Source organism: Pistacia vera, unplaced genomic scaffold (assembly GCF_008641045.1).
Source record: "Pistacia vera cultivar Batoury unplaced genomic scaffold, PisVer_v2 Contig413, whole genome shotgun sequence".
NCBI lineage: Eukaryota > Viridiplantae > Streptophyta > Magnoliopsida > Sapindales > Anacardiaceae > Pistacia > Pistacia vera.
In genome coordinates this window covers 289,070-306,617 of record NW_022196239.1, presented here as the reverse complement: position 1 = coordinate 306,617, position 17,548 = coordinate 289,070, and the positions used below count along the sequence as shown (strand labels likewise).

General features: G+C 33.6%; 3 protein-coding genes across 9 annotated transcripts; 1 reads left to right on the top strand and 2 right to left on the bottom strand.

The window, feature by feature from the left end:
• Nucleotides 1–542: 542 nt before the first annotated feature.
• LOC116142601 (triphosphate tunnel metalloenzyme 3-like) lies at nt 543–2,925 on the bottom strand. Its single transcript, XM_031428026.1, has 2 exons — nt 2,229–2,925; nt 543–928 (listed from the first exon to the last, which is right to left on the bottom strand). Exon 1 carries the CDS (start codon nt 2,899–2,901, stop codon nt 2,239–2,241), a length of 663 nt encoding a protein of 220 aa, XP_031283886.1. The 5' UTR covers nt 2,902–2,925; the 3' UTR covers nt 543–928; nt 2,229–2,238.
• A 501-nt stretch (nt 2,926–3,426) lies between these two features.
• On the top strand, nt 3,427–6,132 carry LOC116142604 (DEAD-box ATP-dependent RNA helicase 35). Of its 4 annotated transcripts, none has more exons than XM_031428029.1 (3): nt 3,427–3,564; nt 3,794–4,700; nt 5,152–6,132. In XM_031428029.1, exons 2-3 carry the CDS (start codon nt 3,802–3,804, stop codon nt 6,014–6,016), a joined length of 1,764 nt encoding a protein of 587 aa, XP_031283889.1. In that variant the 5' UTR covers nt 3,427–3,564; nt 3,794–3,801; the 3' UTR covers nt 6,017–6,132. The 4 variants fall into 4 exon arrangements, with proteins under 4 accessions (XP_031283889.1, XP_031283891.1, XP_031283890.1 ...); XM_031428031.1 differs by having other exon boundaries at nt 3,436–3,560; XM_031428030.1 differs by having other exon boundaries at nt 3,451–3,564; nt 3,791–4,700.
• A 45-nt stretch (nt 6,133–6,177) lies between these two features.
• On the bottom strand, nt 6,178–11,473 carry LOC116142606 (calcineurin subunit B). 4 transcript variants are annotated; one of them, XR_004130016.1, is made up of 9 exons: nt 11,335–11,466; nt 10,960–11,053; nt 10,733–10,857; nt 10,538–10,634; nt 9,906–10,015; nt 8,966–9,040; nt 8,340–8,391; nt 6,741–7,229; nt 6,181–6,471 (listed from the first exon to the last, which is right to left on the bottom strand). XR_004130016.1 is itself a non-coding variant. In XM_031428035.1 (7 exons), the coding sequence occupies exons 2-7, from the start codon at nt 11,027–11,029 to the stop codon at nt 8,341–8,343; spliced, it is 528 nt and encodes a 175-aa protein (XP_031283895.1). In that variant the 5' UTR covers nt 11,030–11,053; nt 11,310–11,473; the 3' UTR covers nt 8,112–8,340. The 4 variants fall into 4 exon arrangements, 3 of the variants coding, with proteins under 3 accessions (XP_031283893.1, XP_031283895.1, XP_031283894.1); XM_031428035.1 differs by lacking the exons at nt 6,181–6,471; nt 6,741–7,229 and having other exon boundaries at nt 8,112–8,391; nt 11,310–11,473; XM_031428034.1 differs by lacking the exons at nt 6,181–6,471; nt 6,741–7,229 and having other exon boundaries at nt 8,112–8,391; nt 11,335–11,464.
• Between the last annotated feature and the right edge of the window lie 6,075 nt (nt 11,474–17,548).

Sequence of the window (17,548 nt, the reverse complement as noted above, 5' to 3'; positions counted from 1 at the left end):
AATAGTGAAGGCTCCAGGTCCCAATTCAACTGGCCGGGCAGGCCGGGTTTTAAAACACTGTTACTGACCTTAATTAGAATCCCACATCCCCAAGGCTGCTTTGGAATTGTTGTAGACTATAGCTTTGAACTTCAGTTGGAGTGTGTTTGATAACTAATGCTTTTAAAACAGTTGTGATTTCTAGTATCTATAATTGTATGTATCGTAAATTAGACTTTTAAATTTGTATTTAATAAAACTTTCTTCAGCTTTGGACCTAGAGATATCTTAATATAGATGATTTGATGAATGGCTGGCCTATTCTTCCATTTGGAAGACTGGAGCTTCATCTTGACTGGTATTTTTCGGAGAAAGCTCAAATTTTTTTATTTTATTCATTTATTGATGCAATGATTTATGATTTTTCTTATATATGGAAATCTATGAATGTTCAGAAAAAATCCATAAACCCTTTCTCACTTCTTTTTTTCAGTCTCTAAAACGTACTTTCTTCTGTATACTTCTGATGGAGAAACTTATCCTTTGATACCTCTACGCATCGCAATTTCGATCAAACTGAGTAAATCCACAATAATAACAGTTGACAATGCAATAGCATGTTTTGATCTTCAATGTTTTCTCGCTACAAACAAAGGTTTCAAACATCTTCCATAAATTTTGACCAGGGTCGTAAATATATCCGTATACTTTGTCTACAATCCTAGACAACATGGTCGAACATTGTTAATGCCCAAGTCAAAGAAAGAATGAAGTTCATCTCGAAAATCTGGCTCAAACTTAAACCACTGTCAGCATCTCACCTAGAAAAATCTTCCCCTGACAATTTTGCGAGCACAATGATACGAAGTTTCCACAGGTCAACACGTCATTGATTCCAATTTTAAAATGCAAATATTCTTGACCGCCGATTTTACTCTAATAAAAGCCTCTGCATTAGAAAATACAACACAATGTACCAAAAAGATTAGGACCCCTAAATAATCTGCAACAGTATTGAGAAAAACAAGCATTTACAATGAGAATTCCAATGTATGTATATTTAACAAACAAGAGCATACAATATCTTTGAGTAGTGCTAGTGTTCTTAACCACTCAAGATTAGAATTCGTTTCCGGCAACTGCAGAAGAAGAAAGAAAAAACTAAGCTTCTTCATAATTGCATCTTATATCATGCTAGCATATGAGAAATTCTTATACCACAAACAGAGGAAGTTTCTGAGTTTACAGTATTTTATGCATCACTTCCTAAGGCCGTGCTTTCAACCTAACTAAGATGTTTTTGTAGGGCCTAACCAGGATCTAGATGGCTCAGGTCCTTCTGTCTTTTGGTCAAATAAGTAAAGCAGTAAACGGTTGTTAGTTTGTCCTCAAGGTTATAGAAACTAATCTTCAGCCACATAACAAAATAGCAAAATGTCAATTTAAGATAAAAAGGAGCAGAAAATCTTAACAACTTAGATATTACACACAAAAGCACAGCTTAATTAGACATTTTGAACTTACTTAGACATCAGTACAATGGTAAAAAAAGTAACAAAATGATCCTGCAAAAACTGGATGAAAAAATAGAAATTGAATCACAATTGTCAGCTCAATATTCTGGATTTTTCTCTAAAATAACTGAATTAACATTTTCTGGTGCAAAGTCTAGTCTAGTTAATGGAAACAATCATTTTCTTTTAAAGAAAAAAAATCACAATGAGGCTACTATGCTCAGCTGTCTACAAAAGGCGCATATTATGCAGTGCTATTACCATAATTATCAGCTGTAGAGTCACCACGCAGTTATTCAACATTCACTACCAGTGCTCAAAACATAATTCTAGATAACAGTGCTCACTTTAACAAAACAATAAAACATTATTCCACCCCTTTAAACAAAACCACAGAGTTACTACTGTTATTCACTCGCTTGGGCACCTTTTGGCCAGAGATTATGAGCCTTCAAACTCCAGATTATGAATAATTTCTCCACAACTAGATAACAATGCACACTTTAACAAAAAGCCTTAATTTTCTTTGAAAATTTCACTTCTCAATTTTGAAACAACTCCTAACAATTATTCTGACACACAATCGTTAAGAGGTGACCAAAGTGCACATAATTTGCAATCAAAATTCACTAACATTAACACAAACAACCAAGGTTCTCATTATATGTCATAACTTAAAGTAATTAACATTACAGTCAATACAAGAATTCAACAATAAAAACATAAACAACTTACAATTCTCAACTCAATCAGGCAACTTCCCAGATCGGAAAACCGCGAACTTTGACACCTGAGAGTACTCATACTCAATCCCATTCTCCTCCAAAAACCCCTCAATCAATTTCTTATCTCTCTCAGGATCCAAACTCTCACACTCGATCTCATAACATGTTCCAAACCCATAAATAGTTTCATCCAGTTCCAACTTCAACCCTTTCCATTCATACACACCCCTCACATTTTTAAACCTACCTAAACAAACAAACTCACTATTTTCACCAACCCCATATTCATTTTTAACCAAAGCCATGATCTTTGAATCAATTTTGGATAAAAGACTTGGTTTTGATACACATTCAGTGGCTGTGGCCACAGGCAGGGGCTCTTCAAGCTCCTGGATGCGGCTGATGCCATTTGAAATGCTGGGTTTGGCTTTGAGGGAGAGTACACAGTGGGAATTTAAGTTGTAGAAACGGAGACGAAGAACGGCTAAGTTTGAAGAGAGTTTTGAGTGTTTGTCATCAAAGAAAATGTTTTCCTGGAAAAGGGTTTTCTTGTGAAAAGGTGAGAGAAGGTTTGAGACCTGTTGGTGGGCTGTGGAGTTCTTCAATCGGAGCTTTACTTCCACTTCCATGGCTACAAAATTTTTGAGTTTATCAAGAAAAGGAATATGGGAAAAAAGCCTCATAATATCAATAGATTGGATAAGGAAAATTATTTTCCTTTAATTCTAAATAGATTTTGTTAGTATTTTCTTTTAGGGATTTTTTTTTTTTTTAATAAAGAGTGTTCGGATAGTTTACGTATCCTTCAACTAATCTCTAAGACTCGAAAGTTGATAGCCAGTTAAATCCAGACAATGGCTGCTCCTCTATTAATAATTCAAGTGAATCGATCTCAAATTTTTTTAATAATAAATCTAAAAGTTTTAGTCAATTGTTACACTATTAAAGGTGGTTATTTATGTTCTAAATTAATATTTGCAATATCTATAAATAAATAAAATCTGGTTGTCAAAAATATTCTCTTTTATTTGCCAAATTAATATTTGCAATATCTATAAATCAAAATAAATATTCATCTAATTATTTTTTTATTATTTATTTTAATATTAAATTGTTATTAACCAAATTACAATAAATTAAACTGAATATTAGAAATTAATTTACATAAAAATTAAAAATTAAATTTAAATATATTGAAAATCAAACCTCCGGAGTTAAAAAGCTATAAAGTTCATAAACCGACTCTGGACAAGAATGAAATAACACCGTCGCCCGCACATTTGAGGCCTAGGTTTCCGCCCATTTAGCGTTTCTTCTGATTTTTCCGGCTGACTCGTCAACTGTGGGTAATTTTATTCACATATCTTTCAATATCAACTAAGAATCAAGTAGTTCAATTTAATTTGAGTTTTATAAACCCTAACTTCTTCCGCAGTTTCATCTATTTGCTGGTTATTCATACTTGCAATTGTATTCTTGTTCTGGGTACTTAATTCTTTTGATTAAGCTTGGTTACTTAATTGTTTTGTGAGTTTGGCGTCAGTGATTGCTGACAAATTTTTATGGTTGTGGCAGGAAATAAAATGGAGGAAGAGGATGATTATGTTGAATATGTCCCAGTGGCGAAGCGTAGAGCGATGGAAGCTCAAAAAATACTTCAGCGTAAGGGGAAATCCTCGGAATTGGAGGAAGAGCTTGAGAAATCTAAACTTGCTGAAGTCAAGCCTAGCCTGCTTGTTAAAGCATCCCAGCTTAAGCGTGATCAACCCGAAATCAGTCCCACGGAGCAGGCTGTGCAACAAGAGAAGGAGATGATTGAGCACTTGTCTGATAGGAAAACGCTGATGTCAGTTCGGGAATTGGCCAAGGGAATAACATACACAGACCCTTTATTGACAGGATGGAAGCCGCCTTTGTTTATTCGAAGAATGTCAAAGAAGGCATGTGATTTAATTCGAAAACAGTGGCATATTATTGTTGATGGCGAACATATTCCTCCACCGATAAAGAATTTCAAGGACATGAGGTTTCCTGAGCCAATTTTGAAGAAGTTGAAAGCAAAGGGGATTGTGCAACCGACTCCAATTCAGGTGCAGGGTCTTCCAGTTGTCTTGTCTGGTAGGGACATGATTGGGATTGCTTTTACAGGTTCAGGCAAGACATTGGTATTTGTATTGCCAATGATCATGGTAGCACTGCAGGAGGAGATGATGATGCCAATTGTTCCAGGAGAAGGGCCGTTTTGTCTAATTGTATGCCCATCCAGAGAGCTCGCAAGGCAGACATATGAGGTGGTAGAACAGTTTTTGATGCCAATGCAGGAGGCCGGCTATCCAGAGTTGAGGGCATTGCTTTGTATTGGAGGAGTGGATATGCGGTCACAGCTGGAGATTGTTAAGAGGGGTGTACACATCGTTGTTGCAACTCCTGGGAGGTTGAAGGACATGTTGGCAAAGAAGAAAATGAATCTGGATAACTGTAGGTGAGCACACTTAATTCCGCAGTTCTAATTGCATCAAACATTAGAATAAGCTGCTAATTTATGAAGTCTTGAGTGGGCAGTTTCACTTTTGCACCCTCATGCACAAAACCTATTTCCTCTTTCATAATGGAACTTGTGTAGACAGTCTTTGTTGTCCGGCAGAATGTTTTATATATTATCCTATGTTATCTACTTAAAAGATTGTAAGAAAAATTCATGTCCTTTCTCAATTCCATCTTCGTCATCCTTTGAACTGTAAGTTTGGAATTGGCTGGTCAGCTGTTAGACATGTTGAGACATAACTATTTACTTCTATTAGTATTCATTTTCAGATGTTTCCATTTTGCATCTGCCTTGTTATCTGATTACTTATGTGTTTTTGTTCCTAGGATATATTTGGTTTGTTTTGATAATATGTTATGATATTTACACTGCTGCCTTTATTATGCAGATATTTAACATTGGACGAGGCAGATAGGCTGGTGGATCTGGGGTTTGAAGATGATATAAGGGAAGTGTTTGACCACTTTAAAGCTCAAAGGCAAACCCTTTTATTCTCCGCCACTATGCCTACAAAAATTCAGAACTTTGCCAAAAGTGCTCTGGTGAAGCCGGTTACTGTCAATGTGGGAAGAGCTGGAGCAGCAAATCTTGATGTGATTCAGGAAGTTGAGTATGTGAAACAAGAGGCAAAGATTGTATACCTACTTGAATGCCTACAGAAAACTCCACCTCCTGTTTTAATATTTTGTGAGAACAAGGCTGATGTGGACGACATTCATGAATATCTCCTGGTGAAGGGAGTTGAGGCAGTGGCCGTTCATGGAGGGAAAGATCAGGAAGACAGAGAGTATGCAATTACAGCTTTTAAATCAGGCAAGAAAGATGTCTTGGTTGCAACTGATGTTGCCTCAAAAGGGTTAGATTTTCCTGATATTCAACATGTCATTAATTATGACATGCCTGGAGAAATAGAGAACTACGTTCACAGAATTGGGCGAACTGGTAGATGTGGTAAGACCGGAATTGCAACAACATTTATAAACAAGAATCAAAGTGAGACAACACTTCTTGATCTTAAGCACCTATTGCAAGAAGCAAAACAGAGGATTCCTCCTGTATTAGCTGAGCTAAATGATCCGATGGAGGATGTAGAAGCAATTACAAATGCAAGTGGCGTTAAGGGCTGTGCATATTGCGGTGGGCTTGGTCATCGTATCCGCGATTGCCCCAAGTTAGAGCATCAGAAAAGCATGGCAATTGCCAGCTCTCGAAGAGATTATTTTGGTTCTGGAGGTTATCGAGGAGAAATCTGATATACACTTTCCCTTTTATCCATGTCTTTCTACTTTGTAGCAAATCTGTTATTTGAGTCTTCTTGTACGTTCTGGTTTAAGTAGTTGATAAAGAAGGAAGTTTTTTTTCATTTTCATGTTTGTTCATGGATTGTGAAATGTTTGGTTCATCATCCATTTTGTCAAATATAGGACAGTGTAATGTGTTATCATACCAAATTAATTAATTAGAAATATTTTCAGTGTACTTTGCCAAAATATTGAGTTGTAGAGGAAAAGGTATTGATTTTCAGTAAAATATCAATGCTAGTTGGTTACAGTCCTAGTAATCTCACAAGAAAAACAAAAGTCCCGTCTGGGAATGGATGCTGCTGCTGCTAGCTGAAATGCATATTTGTTTTGTAGTCTCTGGTGACAATACATGGATTTGAGTCTTCTTGTAGAATTTGTGACAGACCAATCCCCATTATAGCCTTCTGTATAAACATTAAACAAAGTAGTCTTAGATTTCATTTATATGAAAACAGTAATTGCAATATTTGCTACAATACCCAGGAAAAAGAAATGAAAAAGAAACGAATTAAACTAAAATTATCTCCTTGCTGAAGGCCATAATGAGAATTAGATTTCATGATTTTTGCAAGACAAAATCGACTAAAGATGAAATCTTAATCTAGACTATGAGAACTAGAATTTACCATACGAACAAATAGAACCATAATATATTGGAGGCAAAATTCATTACCTTGTCAAAAGGATTGACAATCAAAGATCCATCCCAAGATTTCAATCCTGTCACTTGGTTTCCAAGGCACCGGCAACAGTGTATTGTCAGAAACTCCTGATGTATTTCACTCACCAACCTTGTCCTCTCTTCCATGGTGTCAATGAATGTTTGCTTCATAGCTTCAGTTTCTTCTTCAAGAATCTTCAAACGCTCCATCAGTTGTTCAACATCACTTGCTTGTGAATATCCTTTGCCCTTGAGAGAAATATTGGAAACTTTACCTCTGGAGCATTTCAACACAAATTTCTCCCTGGCCTCATTTGATCTTGAAGCTCTTGAATCTTGCATAAATTTATTAGATAACTGTTTGTTCTGTTTACTCACTAATCTAGAACCATCATAAGGTGTACATTTACTGAATCTCGATTGCTTATTCCTTGAGGAATTAACTTCTAGTTCTTGTGAAGTGCTTTCCATTTCCTTCCTAAAGCAAATCTTTTCAGGAATCTGAAAGATAATAAGAATGTTCAGTGCCAAAGTCTTTTGAATGATAGATCTCCCATTTGATCTATCAGTTGTATAAATAGGCAAACATATTATTCCGAATCGATATTGGGAAGCAACCAAGAATACCAAAAGACTGGTACAATTAATAATAGGAATATGAAAATACAGGTTATTGGAACTCTGTTCTGATAATTTGATGAATCACAAGCATATTCTGCTCCAAGAAATCAATGGTATTAAAGGACGTTCAAACTTCGAACAAGACATGCTTGCAAAACAAAAGAAAAAATGACATGAAAAAGTTGGTTGGTGAAGATGATGGTGATAGGGAATGATGATTGCTTACCAGACAGAGTTGCAGTCTCCATAGAGGACATTATTCAAGAGATTTCCTCTTCTTTGCTAATCTTCTAAGAGATGGAGAAGAAATTTTGTAGTGTTAAGAGGAAGATAAATTTTCCTTCAGATTTTCTTTCTCTCAATTTTTTGGCTTGTTTTTATTGTCATGAGAAATTACTAAGCACTTGCAAAGAGAATGTCTTCACTCTAAATTCAGTCTCCATTGTTATTGGCAGACCATTTCGGCTTAATTTAACTTTTAGTTATATTAGAGTTGGTTTTGAGAAATTTGGCTCTTTATGATTTATGACATACAGGAGGCAAAATTTTGGCTCTATTAAAGAGTCCTAATAGATTCTTGGCTCCTGCATCATGACAAAATAGAAGGGATATGAAACCTTTCATACAAAAACTTTATCTCCATCAAATTGGAGCATCAATTCATCATTTCTTCATTGAATAATTATGTATGTCTCACAGAAGTGGTTTCCACAGATGCATGCATGGAGTAAAACTGATTAGCTCCATGGACTTGGATGCGACTTTGCAAAATATGGTTGATTTAAATACAGGGAACCTGAAAGCTTAGTGTATTTCTATTATTATTCATCCAGGTCAAGGAACAGAAAAGGATAATACAGGAGGGTGTGTTTCTATTTGATTTCAACTGTTCTACATAGGTATGGTTTGGTTTCTCTTTTGCATGTTGGTCTAACTGAAGTCCGGAAAGAGACAGATTGTGAATTAAGATCAAGAGAGTGCAGGATTTACTTTAGTCAACTGGAACTTCAACGTCCATATTAAGGCCAGAACTTCCGAAAACCTGAAACAGATAGAAAGCAATGAAAATTGTAATATTTTATACAATTTGAACTAACAATAAAGCAAATTAAGATGAGGTACACAATGATACGAATAAAAGTAGTTCTTCAAACAGGGATGACCCAGCTTGCTAACTGGTAAAAGTTATATATAAGTGCTTTCATTTTGTGAATAAAAACAGCCAAATTGTTTGCTTATAGCATACCCAAACTTCTAATAAATTCGATCCCCTTGACCTTACAAAACTTTGCAACCTAGAGCAGTAGAATTTCTCATCCAAAGAATATTCTGAAAAGAATAAAGGCGCCTGTAACATAGCTTTGCAATCCTTGGCAGATAAAGAGAGAAATATCCGGTAAAGCCGTTTCGTTTACTTCATCATCCCAAATTATCTTGTCCTTTGTGTCACTATCGGCTAAAAGAAAAGTGAAATAAAAACTGTACATTTCAAGTGTACTCCTCTACGAAAGTTCGTTACTGTTGTTTTTTCCAGACCAATGGAAATAAATATCATTTAGCTCATTATAACAGCAAGGATGTATAAAGTAAATGAGATGTAACAACATATAAAGCACCTTAATGAAGTCAGCCAACGTTAAATAAGAGTCCCTTGTGTAACCTGCTTCCTTGAACACTTGAGTCAAGACTTGCTGCAAAACAGAGAAGGTGCAGGAATTTGTCATGACACACTCCTGAAAAGAAACTCATCTTTTCTTTGTTTTCGAAGTAAAAGAAGCCAAAAAATTATTAATCCAAACTATACTTCAAACAGTAATTGTGCTGATGCATATTAAACAAGGTGCAAAGATGGGAAAAATGTTGAACATGCCACTAATTTTAGAAACTAAATACCTTACAAGCAGAATTTTTTTTATCTTATTCACATCATCACGAGCCAAGATTTTCAATAGAAAAAATGAAATAAAATGAGAACTGACTTGTTTAATGAATCCATAATTGATCATGTAATATAAGCAACAAGAAAAATCAAAGGGTGTATCAGAAATTGGAAGACATCACAACCACAAAAATTTTTCCAGGAAAATTATTGGTCACTAAATTAGTGTAGAACACAATTATTGAGTTCAAATTATCAATGAGCTATAAAGTTATCAATCACTACTAACATGAATCAACTGACATATGAAAACCAATGATAATTTTCTGTATTAGCAAGGAAATTTTCTTTGAAAGTCAAGCATATTTAACTAAACAGTACAATACTTCTCCAGTCTCCAGAATTATTAGTTTCTCAAGTGATATAGTTCAGAAAAACATCATAATTAAATGCTTTTGATAAGAGTCTATAAAACTACACCACTTTATTACTTGCTGATAAGTTTCTCCAACTATGTGGTATTTTTCGCAAAATGGACCATGACTTCACTTCTAAATAACAAGGATTCTCTGTAAAGGACAAACATATTTCTTTTTTTAAGTCTCATTCAACATTAAATCTTGTTTTGGATGATAGGATGAAATAAAGATGGTGAGACTGCGGATCCTCAGTAATACCTCTCTTTGCTCATTGGACATAAACGAACCAGACAAATCCCGCAGAACTTCCATTATGTCATTGAAAGACACCTTTCCATTACAGTCTGAGTCATACACTTTAAAAATAACTGAGACAGAGAAACAATAAGCAATGTTGATATCACATCAGGGAGATCAAAGCATTTAGTTTCCTCAAACATATAGTAGATGAGTAACAGCCTAGGTAGTCGAGATAGTACTTCTGTGGTCACGCTGAGCATGATAACCAAAAAATTAAGACTATGAATGAAACATAAAATATCTACTAAGCTTGTATGATGACTAAAACTTACCAGTCAAAGCCTTGTTTATTGATTGCTTATTCTTCTTTACATAGATGATTAGATGGTTATTTTACATATATAACCTGATTCTTATATTTATCTAATACTATCCACTAAATGAGTTTTTGCACAAAGAAATGAAACTTACTTCAAAATTGGGGCCTGTTATTATTCATTATACATTACCACATATTTCACTTAGGATTCTGCATCAGAACCCAGACTATTCATTTGTGCCACAATACAACTTCCAAAACTATGTAATTTAACCCCACATGTGCATTAAAGTCATTAAATGCTGAACAAAGCAAGGTTATTAACACTCACGCTCAATTTTCTGCTGCATACTGGCTTTAGAACTAAATGCAGACAAGAAGGCCACAAAATCCTTAAAATTCAACCCATCCACCATCTTAAGCAACCTCTGCAAAAACCCCCCAAAAAGCCAAAAGGTCTCAAATTAATAAACTAAAAACAATCACTGAAACTCCATCAACTAAACAGCAACTTTCAAAAGGGTACCTGAGAAAGTGGGTTCATGGCAAATTCAGGCACAGATAAGAACTCATCAGCTGAGATAAACCCTTTAGCGTTTCTATCCAGCTGGCAGAATCTATGATACAATGAAACTATTTCTTGCTGGGAAACTGTGTGAGTTTCACACCAAAAACACATTAAAAATTTCAGCAAAAATATATAATAAAAAATAAAAGAAACACAAAACATAAACAAGTATAAAACAAACATACATAGATTATGGCAGTGCTGTTGAACCTCTTCAATATCATATTGAGTTAGCATAGATGAGGCACTCCCCATCGATTCTCACTTCAAAACTACAGACTGTGGACAATACAAAACATACCCATCAATTTTTTACCCACAATAAGCAAAACCATCAGCCAAAAAATTAAAAAAAAGAAAAAGATGCAAATTTCCCATTTTGGTAACTTAAAAAAACTTCAAACTTTAACAAAAAAAATAAGCCCTTCTCTTTCTTTAATGAGTCTCCCATCAACCAAACAAAGAATATTTTGAGATTTTGAAACTGGATTCGAACTGTGTAACTGTCATAAGTAGAGTATATTTAAACACATACATTCGTTTTGCCTTTATTTTCTGACCTGGATTCTCTCGAAAGTCGGAACCAAGCAGAGCAATAATGTTTGGAGAGAGAGGTAATGGTTTAGAAGCGAGGATAGGAATGAAGAAATAGAGATAAATAGAGTGACTTTGTCATCATCGAACCACCGGAACAATCCAAAACGACGTTTTTTATTTTGATGTTTGAAAGGTGACGACGAATTTCACGTTGTATTACTGATAGTTGATTTTCCTATGCATGTTTACCAACCACTCTCATCCTATCGTATATCAATCACCTAAAAGACTGATAAATTATTTTCACGTTTGAGAAAACCAAAATTTAAAAGTTATTTTTACTTTCTATGGAAATTGCATAAACTTGATAATCTAATTTCTAAATATACTTGATTATTAGTGTTTCATAAATTTAGATATATTTAGTTTTAAATTTATTTTGGGTTTTGTAAAAATAATGAAGAAAAATAACCCTAATTCATCTTCAAATTCCGAAAAACGGAAACCCTAACAATAATTCAACTAAGCAATAATTAATAAAAAGTTTATGTTAAGAGTAATGAATATATATATATATATATTTCTGAAAACTATTGTATATATCTCACTTAGCTTAAAAAGTTTCAATTCATTTGTAATGTATTTTCCTATTAAAGAAAGTATTAATATAATATATTTGTATAGGGTAGAATCCATCAATTTTAGATCTAAGATAAATTGAGTACAAATTGAACTTTAATAATGTGGGTGTACTTGGGACTTGGGAGCATATTTAATAATGCATTTAACTCCACACTTTTCTTCGTAAAATGATTTGATGTCAACATTCTACCCACCAAAGCCCTATATGTACTTTAACTAGGCCAGGGCCAGCCATGCTTCCATGAATCCTTTAGAACCTACTCGACTATGAGTGATGTTACACATTTTTTAATCCAATTTAATCTTTAAAGAAAGATTACTTTTATATCAATATCATGTTAATCATGTTCTATTTATTAAATTATTCTCTAATTTTATAGACTTATTTTAGTGATATTTTTATTATGAGTTATATGGACTTGAACTCGAATTCAATAGGTCATATAAATTTATATCATTTTTTACTCTTTTATCATCAAGCTATCTAATAGTAATTTACTATTTAAATACTCTTGTTGACTATTATTTAACTCACATTATTAACATGTAAATGTATATGAGTAGCTATTTGATGAACCAAAACATATAGTTTGGAGGGCATGAAGATTATCAACAAACTAAAATTAGTCATTAACTGATAGGAAAATGTTACACTCACAACCTCTTCTCAGATACTTCCTATAGTCATAATTCAACGTCGGGGTTGTGAGATTGTGGGTATAGTATTACTCTGACTAATATTCCCTTTTTACTTGTATGAACCTCAAGTTTGGGTTTAGGTGTAGATGGTAATTATATAAAATAATTACTTAAAACTACATCACAACAAGTAACAATAATTCACTAATAATCAATTTATATTTTATTATTTTACAAGTTTATAATGTTATGAAGAAGTAAAAGAAGAATTTTCCACGTATTTTAAATCCTATTTATAGAACCTTATTAAAAAAATAATAATAATAAATAACCACCTTTAGGTGGTCGAGTGGTTGGATAAAGACTTTTAGGTGTATTACTCAAAAGGTCCTAAATTCAAGTCATCTCGATTCGTAATAGAAATTACTACTGGAGAGTATACCTAATCGTTAACTTCAATACTTGAAATGATTAATCAGAGTGCATTTAAGCTGACTCAAATACTCTTGATTATAAAAAAATATTAACGTGATATTAAGTTATATAACCTCTAATATCACGTGATATGTCATATAAGTTTGTTCAAATAGCTTTACCCAATATTAAAAATGTGTCACCAGCGTTATCTAAACATTTGTTATTTGGCATTTAGTCCAAGTAAGGCACTCCTTGCTGACTAACACATAGAGGAACCCAAGAAGCTAATAATAGAATGCTGACTGACCAAACTGAAAATGAAGGAAGGCAAGGAATTAAATCTCTTTCACATTCACTTCATTTTCCTTTGATTCACACCAATTTTAACCTCTTTTAAATTCGAATCTTAGGTGGGACCTTATACACGTGATCTACTGTACATAATAACACGTGTATAACAAAACACGTAACTGCTCAAATTTTAAATGTTATAAGCTCAATAAAATATATATATATAATATATATATATATATATATATATATATATAATATGATTATATAGATCCTGAGACATACACTATATAATTTCCATTTTGAGGAGGTAGAATTCCTTCATTTTGCCATGTAGGCAAATTGTCTGACACTTGGTGCATTTTATTAGTGTTGATTTAGATTCTTGACATTTGGCTAGATATTATTGGTCATGATGTGACTCAGATTAATGAGTTGAATTTGATAGTATACGTGGCTTCATATAATTGGTATTTGATATTGTTTGTTGTTAATGACAAATATTAATAACCTTATTGATTATTGTTTGTTATATATATTGTCATTTATATAGAGATAAGTTTATGTGAATCTAAGGGGTCTTATATGTTGTATGTCATTTAAAATACATTTATGTGAATTTGAAGGGTTTGTGTTTGTGAATACGAATGGTTTTATAAGTTTTTATTTTGTTACATTGCATGTGTTTTGTGTTGTTGTTTAATATAAACGGCTAAAGATATTTATGAGAATGTAATTGGGATATTCAAAAGGTCTAATTATATAATCCTGACTATATAATGGTTATTTTGAAGCTGTAGAATTCCTTCGTTTTGACAGGTAGGAAGATTGTTCGATATGTGGCTGCATTTGATTGGTGATGATGTAACTTTTTTACATTTGGGTGGATGTTATTGGTTATGATGAGGAATACTTGGGTGATTAGGATTTTTTGTTATACATGGCTTAATATAATTAGTGTTTGATATGTTTTAGTATTTATGAAACATATTAATAAATTAGCATTTACACTTTTTGGATCTTGCAAACATTTGGTTGGAATTTCTTTTATTAGTTTTCTGGGTGATTTTGTTGTTCATCAGTTTTGTAACAAAGATTTTTGGAAATTGAATTTCTTGGAAATCAGTTAGGGGAAGTGAACCAGAAGAATGCATTAGGAGATGGAAGGAGCAGGAGGGTTCTTCAAGATATTGGAAATTTAGTAACCGAACGAGCCCCACAAGGAAAGGTAAAGTCTCTCTGTATTTGGTCTGGAACCTCCAATTTGATAGCTATACCAGGTGCTTTGATTTTGGATGCATACATGGGCAGGTTCGGCACCCTCCTCTTTTCGTTTGGCTTTATCTAGATTGTTACATTGTTCGAACAAACATGGTATCAAAGTCACTTTCATTAATAACCTGCGTAACTTGATATAACCAATTTCATAAGCAGCCCGCACAACGCAATAATAGCTTAGCATAGACAATCAACATTAACCTTAGCAATTCAATTCAATATTGATATAAAAGAATACCAAATAATGGAGATTAGTATTTTTGAATTGGGATATTTCTCTTAATATACCGAGTTATAATCCAGTTCAAGCTTTCAAGGGCAAGGCAACCAAGGCAATTGCCTTAGGCGTCCCCTTAAGTTAAGGCCTGTAAAATTTAATTCAATCTTCTTCTTGAGTTAAGGCAAATATATCCATATTGTATCTTTAAAATTAGACAAAATTAATATTACTCACTAAATATCAACGATCTTGATAGGCTATTTAACTTAATGTGTTGTACGAGGATCAATATTTGTTCCCAAATTTTTGTGCACAATGTTTATGTTGCTGAAACATACTGACTAATGTAATAAGAAGAAATGTTCATGATAAATCACACAAGACAAACATTATAGTCGTATTTGAACGAATCTGCAACAATACCAAAAGACAAAATAAACGAGAATAAAAACTAGTATAGGAATTTCAAATAAATGATAAAAGGGAAATGAAGAAAACCATAAATAAATAGTAACCCAATTTTCAAGCAAAGGGGCTGAAAAAAAAAATTAATTACAATTTAATATTAGTTATTTTGATTAAATGGGTATATATTGACATGTAATATTTATATGAATATTAAATGGGTATACAATTTAATATTAGTTATTTTCAACCATAAATAACTGTTGAGACGGTGAGAACTGAGAAGGAAGGAAGAAGATTTTTTTTTTGGGGGGGGGGCGGGGGGGGTGGTGGTGGAAGATAAAAAGAAGGAGAAAGGGGGAAAAGAGATACGAAAAAAAGTAGGGGAAAGAGGAGAAAATATCTGTAGGGTTTCTTAAAACATTTAAAATATCAAACTATCCTCCCTATAAAGTGAAAATATCAAGTTTACATAGCCAACAGTTAACTTTAACGGAAAAAGCAACTACCTATATAATAACTAAACTAATGGATGTTCAAAGATTAAGCCAAAACTATGGGGGTTTACTAAGATAAGCCTAAAATTTTTGTTATTTTATGGTACTTGAAGTGAATTAATGTCATTACCTAATCCGCGTTTGGTTGGGGATAATATGGGATTACTATGGTTATGTCATCTTATATTACTTGATTATTACGTTTGGTTATCAAGTAATATAAAATTATGGTAATATTTAAATACCAATAGTAAATATAAGAGTATCATAGTAATTTTTTTTATTATAATTCTATCCCTTATTAATAAAATTTTAGGACAATAATACCTTTATTTTTAAATTAATTTACATGAATATGACTTTTACTGTTTCACCCCAATTAATTAACCTTTTAGACAAAATTACCCTTGAATTCAAAAGAAATTGCAATTCACCCAAGCCAACACCCCCGCCCACCTGCCACCGTCGCCGCCAAAACGATGCACAGAAGGCCGAAAATGACCGCCATGCGCTGATATGGCCATTTCTAGTAAAAGATCTGGCCGAAAATGGCCAGATCTATCACGATTTGGCCATATGGTGCATGAAGGCCATTTCCTGCCTTCCGTGCGTCGTTAGGTTGCTGGCAGTGGATAGGTTAGTGGGGGTGCATTGTTGATTTTCTAAACTTTTATTATGGGGTTGTTTTTGCTAAGTTTTTAAATGTAGGGGGGTTATAAGTAATCAAAATAATAATATTTAATTAGAGGACAATTCAGTAATTTAAATAACATACCCACCAATTTATTAATCTCAATCAAACATATTAATAAAATATACCCATCAATTTATTCCAACAAATTAAACACATTTTCCCAAATATTATTAGCAATCTTCAAGGTAATTTAATTTTTCAGTAATCCAACATTCTCATTAATCTAACATTCTTTAAACCAAATGCATCCTAAATATAAATACAAAGCTAAGAAAGGTGGTAATGGTTACTGTAGTTACATTTGTGAGTGAACTTTTTTTTTTTTTTTTTTTAAAATCATCAGAGGTATTCAGATTAGCTTGCATATATCTCAACAAATTTTTAGAGACCATAAAACTATTGATCAAATAAGAGCCTTAATTGTCACTCTTATTATTGTTTGAGAGATTGGAATTGAGAAACTCATAGGACATATTTTGCACTTGTGGTCGAGGGAACTTTTGTTGGTTTGTCTTTGGTATAAAAGTGGATGATAATGCCCTTGTCAATATCACTTATCTTCTATCAATCAATTAATCAACTCCAAGGTGGCAGCAAACTAGATATATATCATCCCAATTATTGATAATATTATAGGGTACGTCTGGTTTATTATTTTGGATATGATTTTGAGGATAGTATTGGATAATTGAATATGGGAGTATTACGAGGTAAAATTTAAAAATTTATAAAAAAACCCCTTAAGTTTGCTAATTTAATAAATACCCCAATAATAAAATGACAAAAATACCTCCACCACCTACAATGCCAGATTCCGGCAACCACCGCCGGAATCTGGTCGGAAAATTGCGTTATGACACAGACCAGTCGGATCTGTGTCGTAACGCATCGTTATGGCCTTTTTCGACCGGATCCACCACGAATCTGACCGGAAAAGGCCAGATCTAATGCCTGCCGTGGCCGTTGACGGCCGAAAAAGGCCAAAACGATGGCCATCTTTGGCCGTCGTTTTCGATCAACGATGGCCAAGATTTAGCCATCGTTCATGGCCAGATCCGTGGTAGATCTGGCCGAAAAAGGCCAGATCGATGAACTTCCGGCCATTTATGATCGTCAAGTAGGCTGTTGTACAGATTTCGGCTACCATCGACGGT

Coding starts and splice junctions, on each gene's coding strand:
- LOC116142606 (XM_031428033.1), bottom strand. CDS start 7,199: ATGGAAAGCACTTCACAAGAACTAGAAGTTAATTCCTCAAGGAATAAG. Junction 6,472..6,740: donor TTGTCAATCCTTTTGACAAG/GTAATGAATTTT, acceptor ATGTTTATACAG/AAGGCTATAATGGGGATTGG.
- LOC116142604 (XM_031428029.1), top strand. CDS start 3,802: ATGGAGGAAGAGGATGATTATGTTGAATATGTCCCAGTGGCGAAGCGT. Junction 4,701..5,151: donor ATGAATCTGGATAACTGTAG/GTGAGCACACTT, acceptor TTTATTATGCAG/ATATTTAACATTGGACGAGG.
- LOC116142601 (XM_031428026.1), bottom strand. CDS start 2,901: ATGAGGCTTTTTTCCCATATTCCTTTTCTTGATAAACTCAAAAATTTT.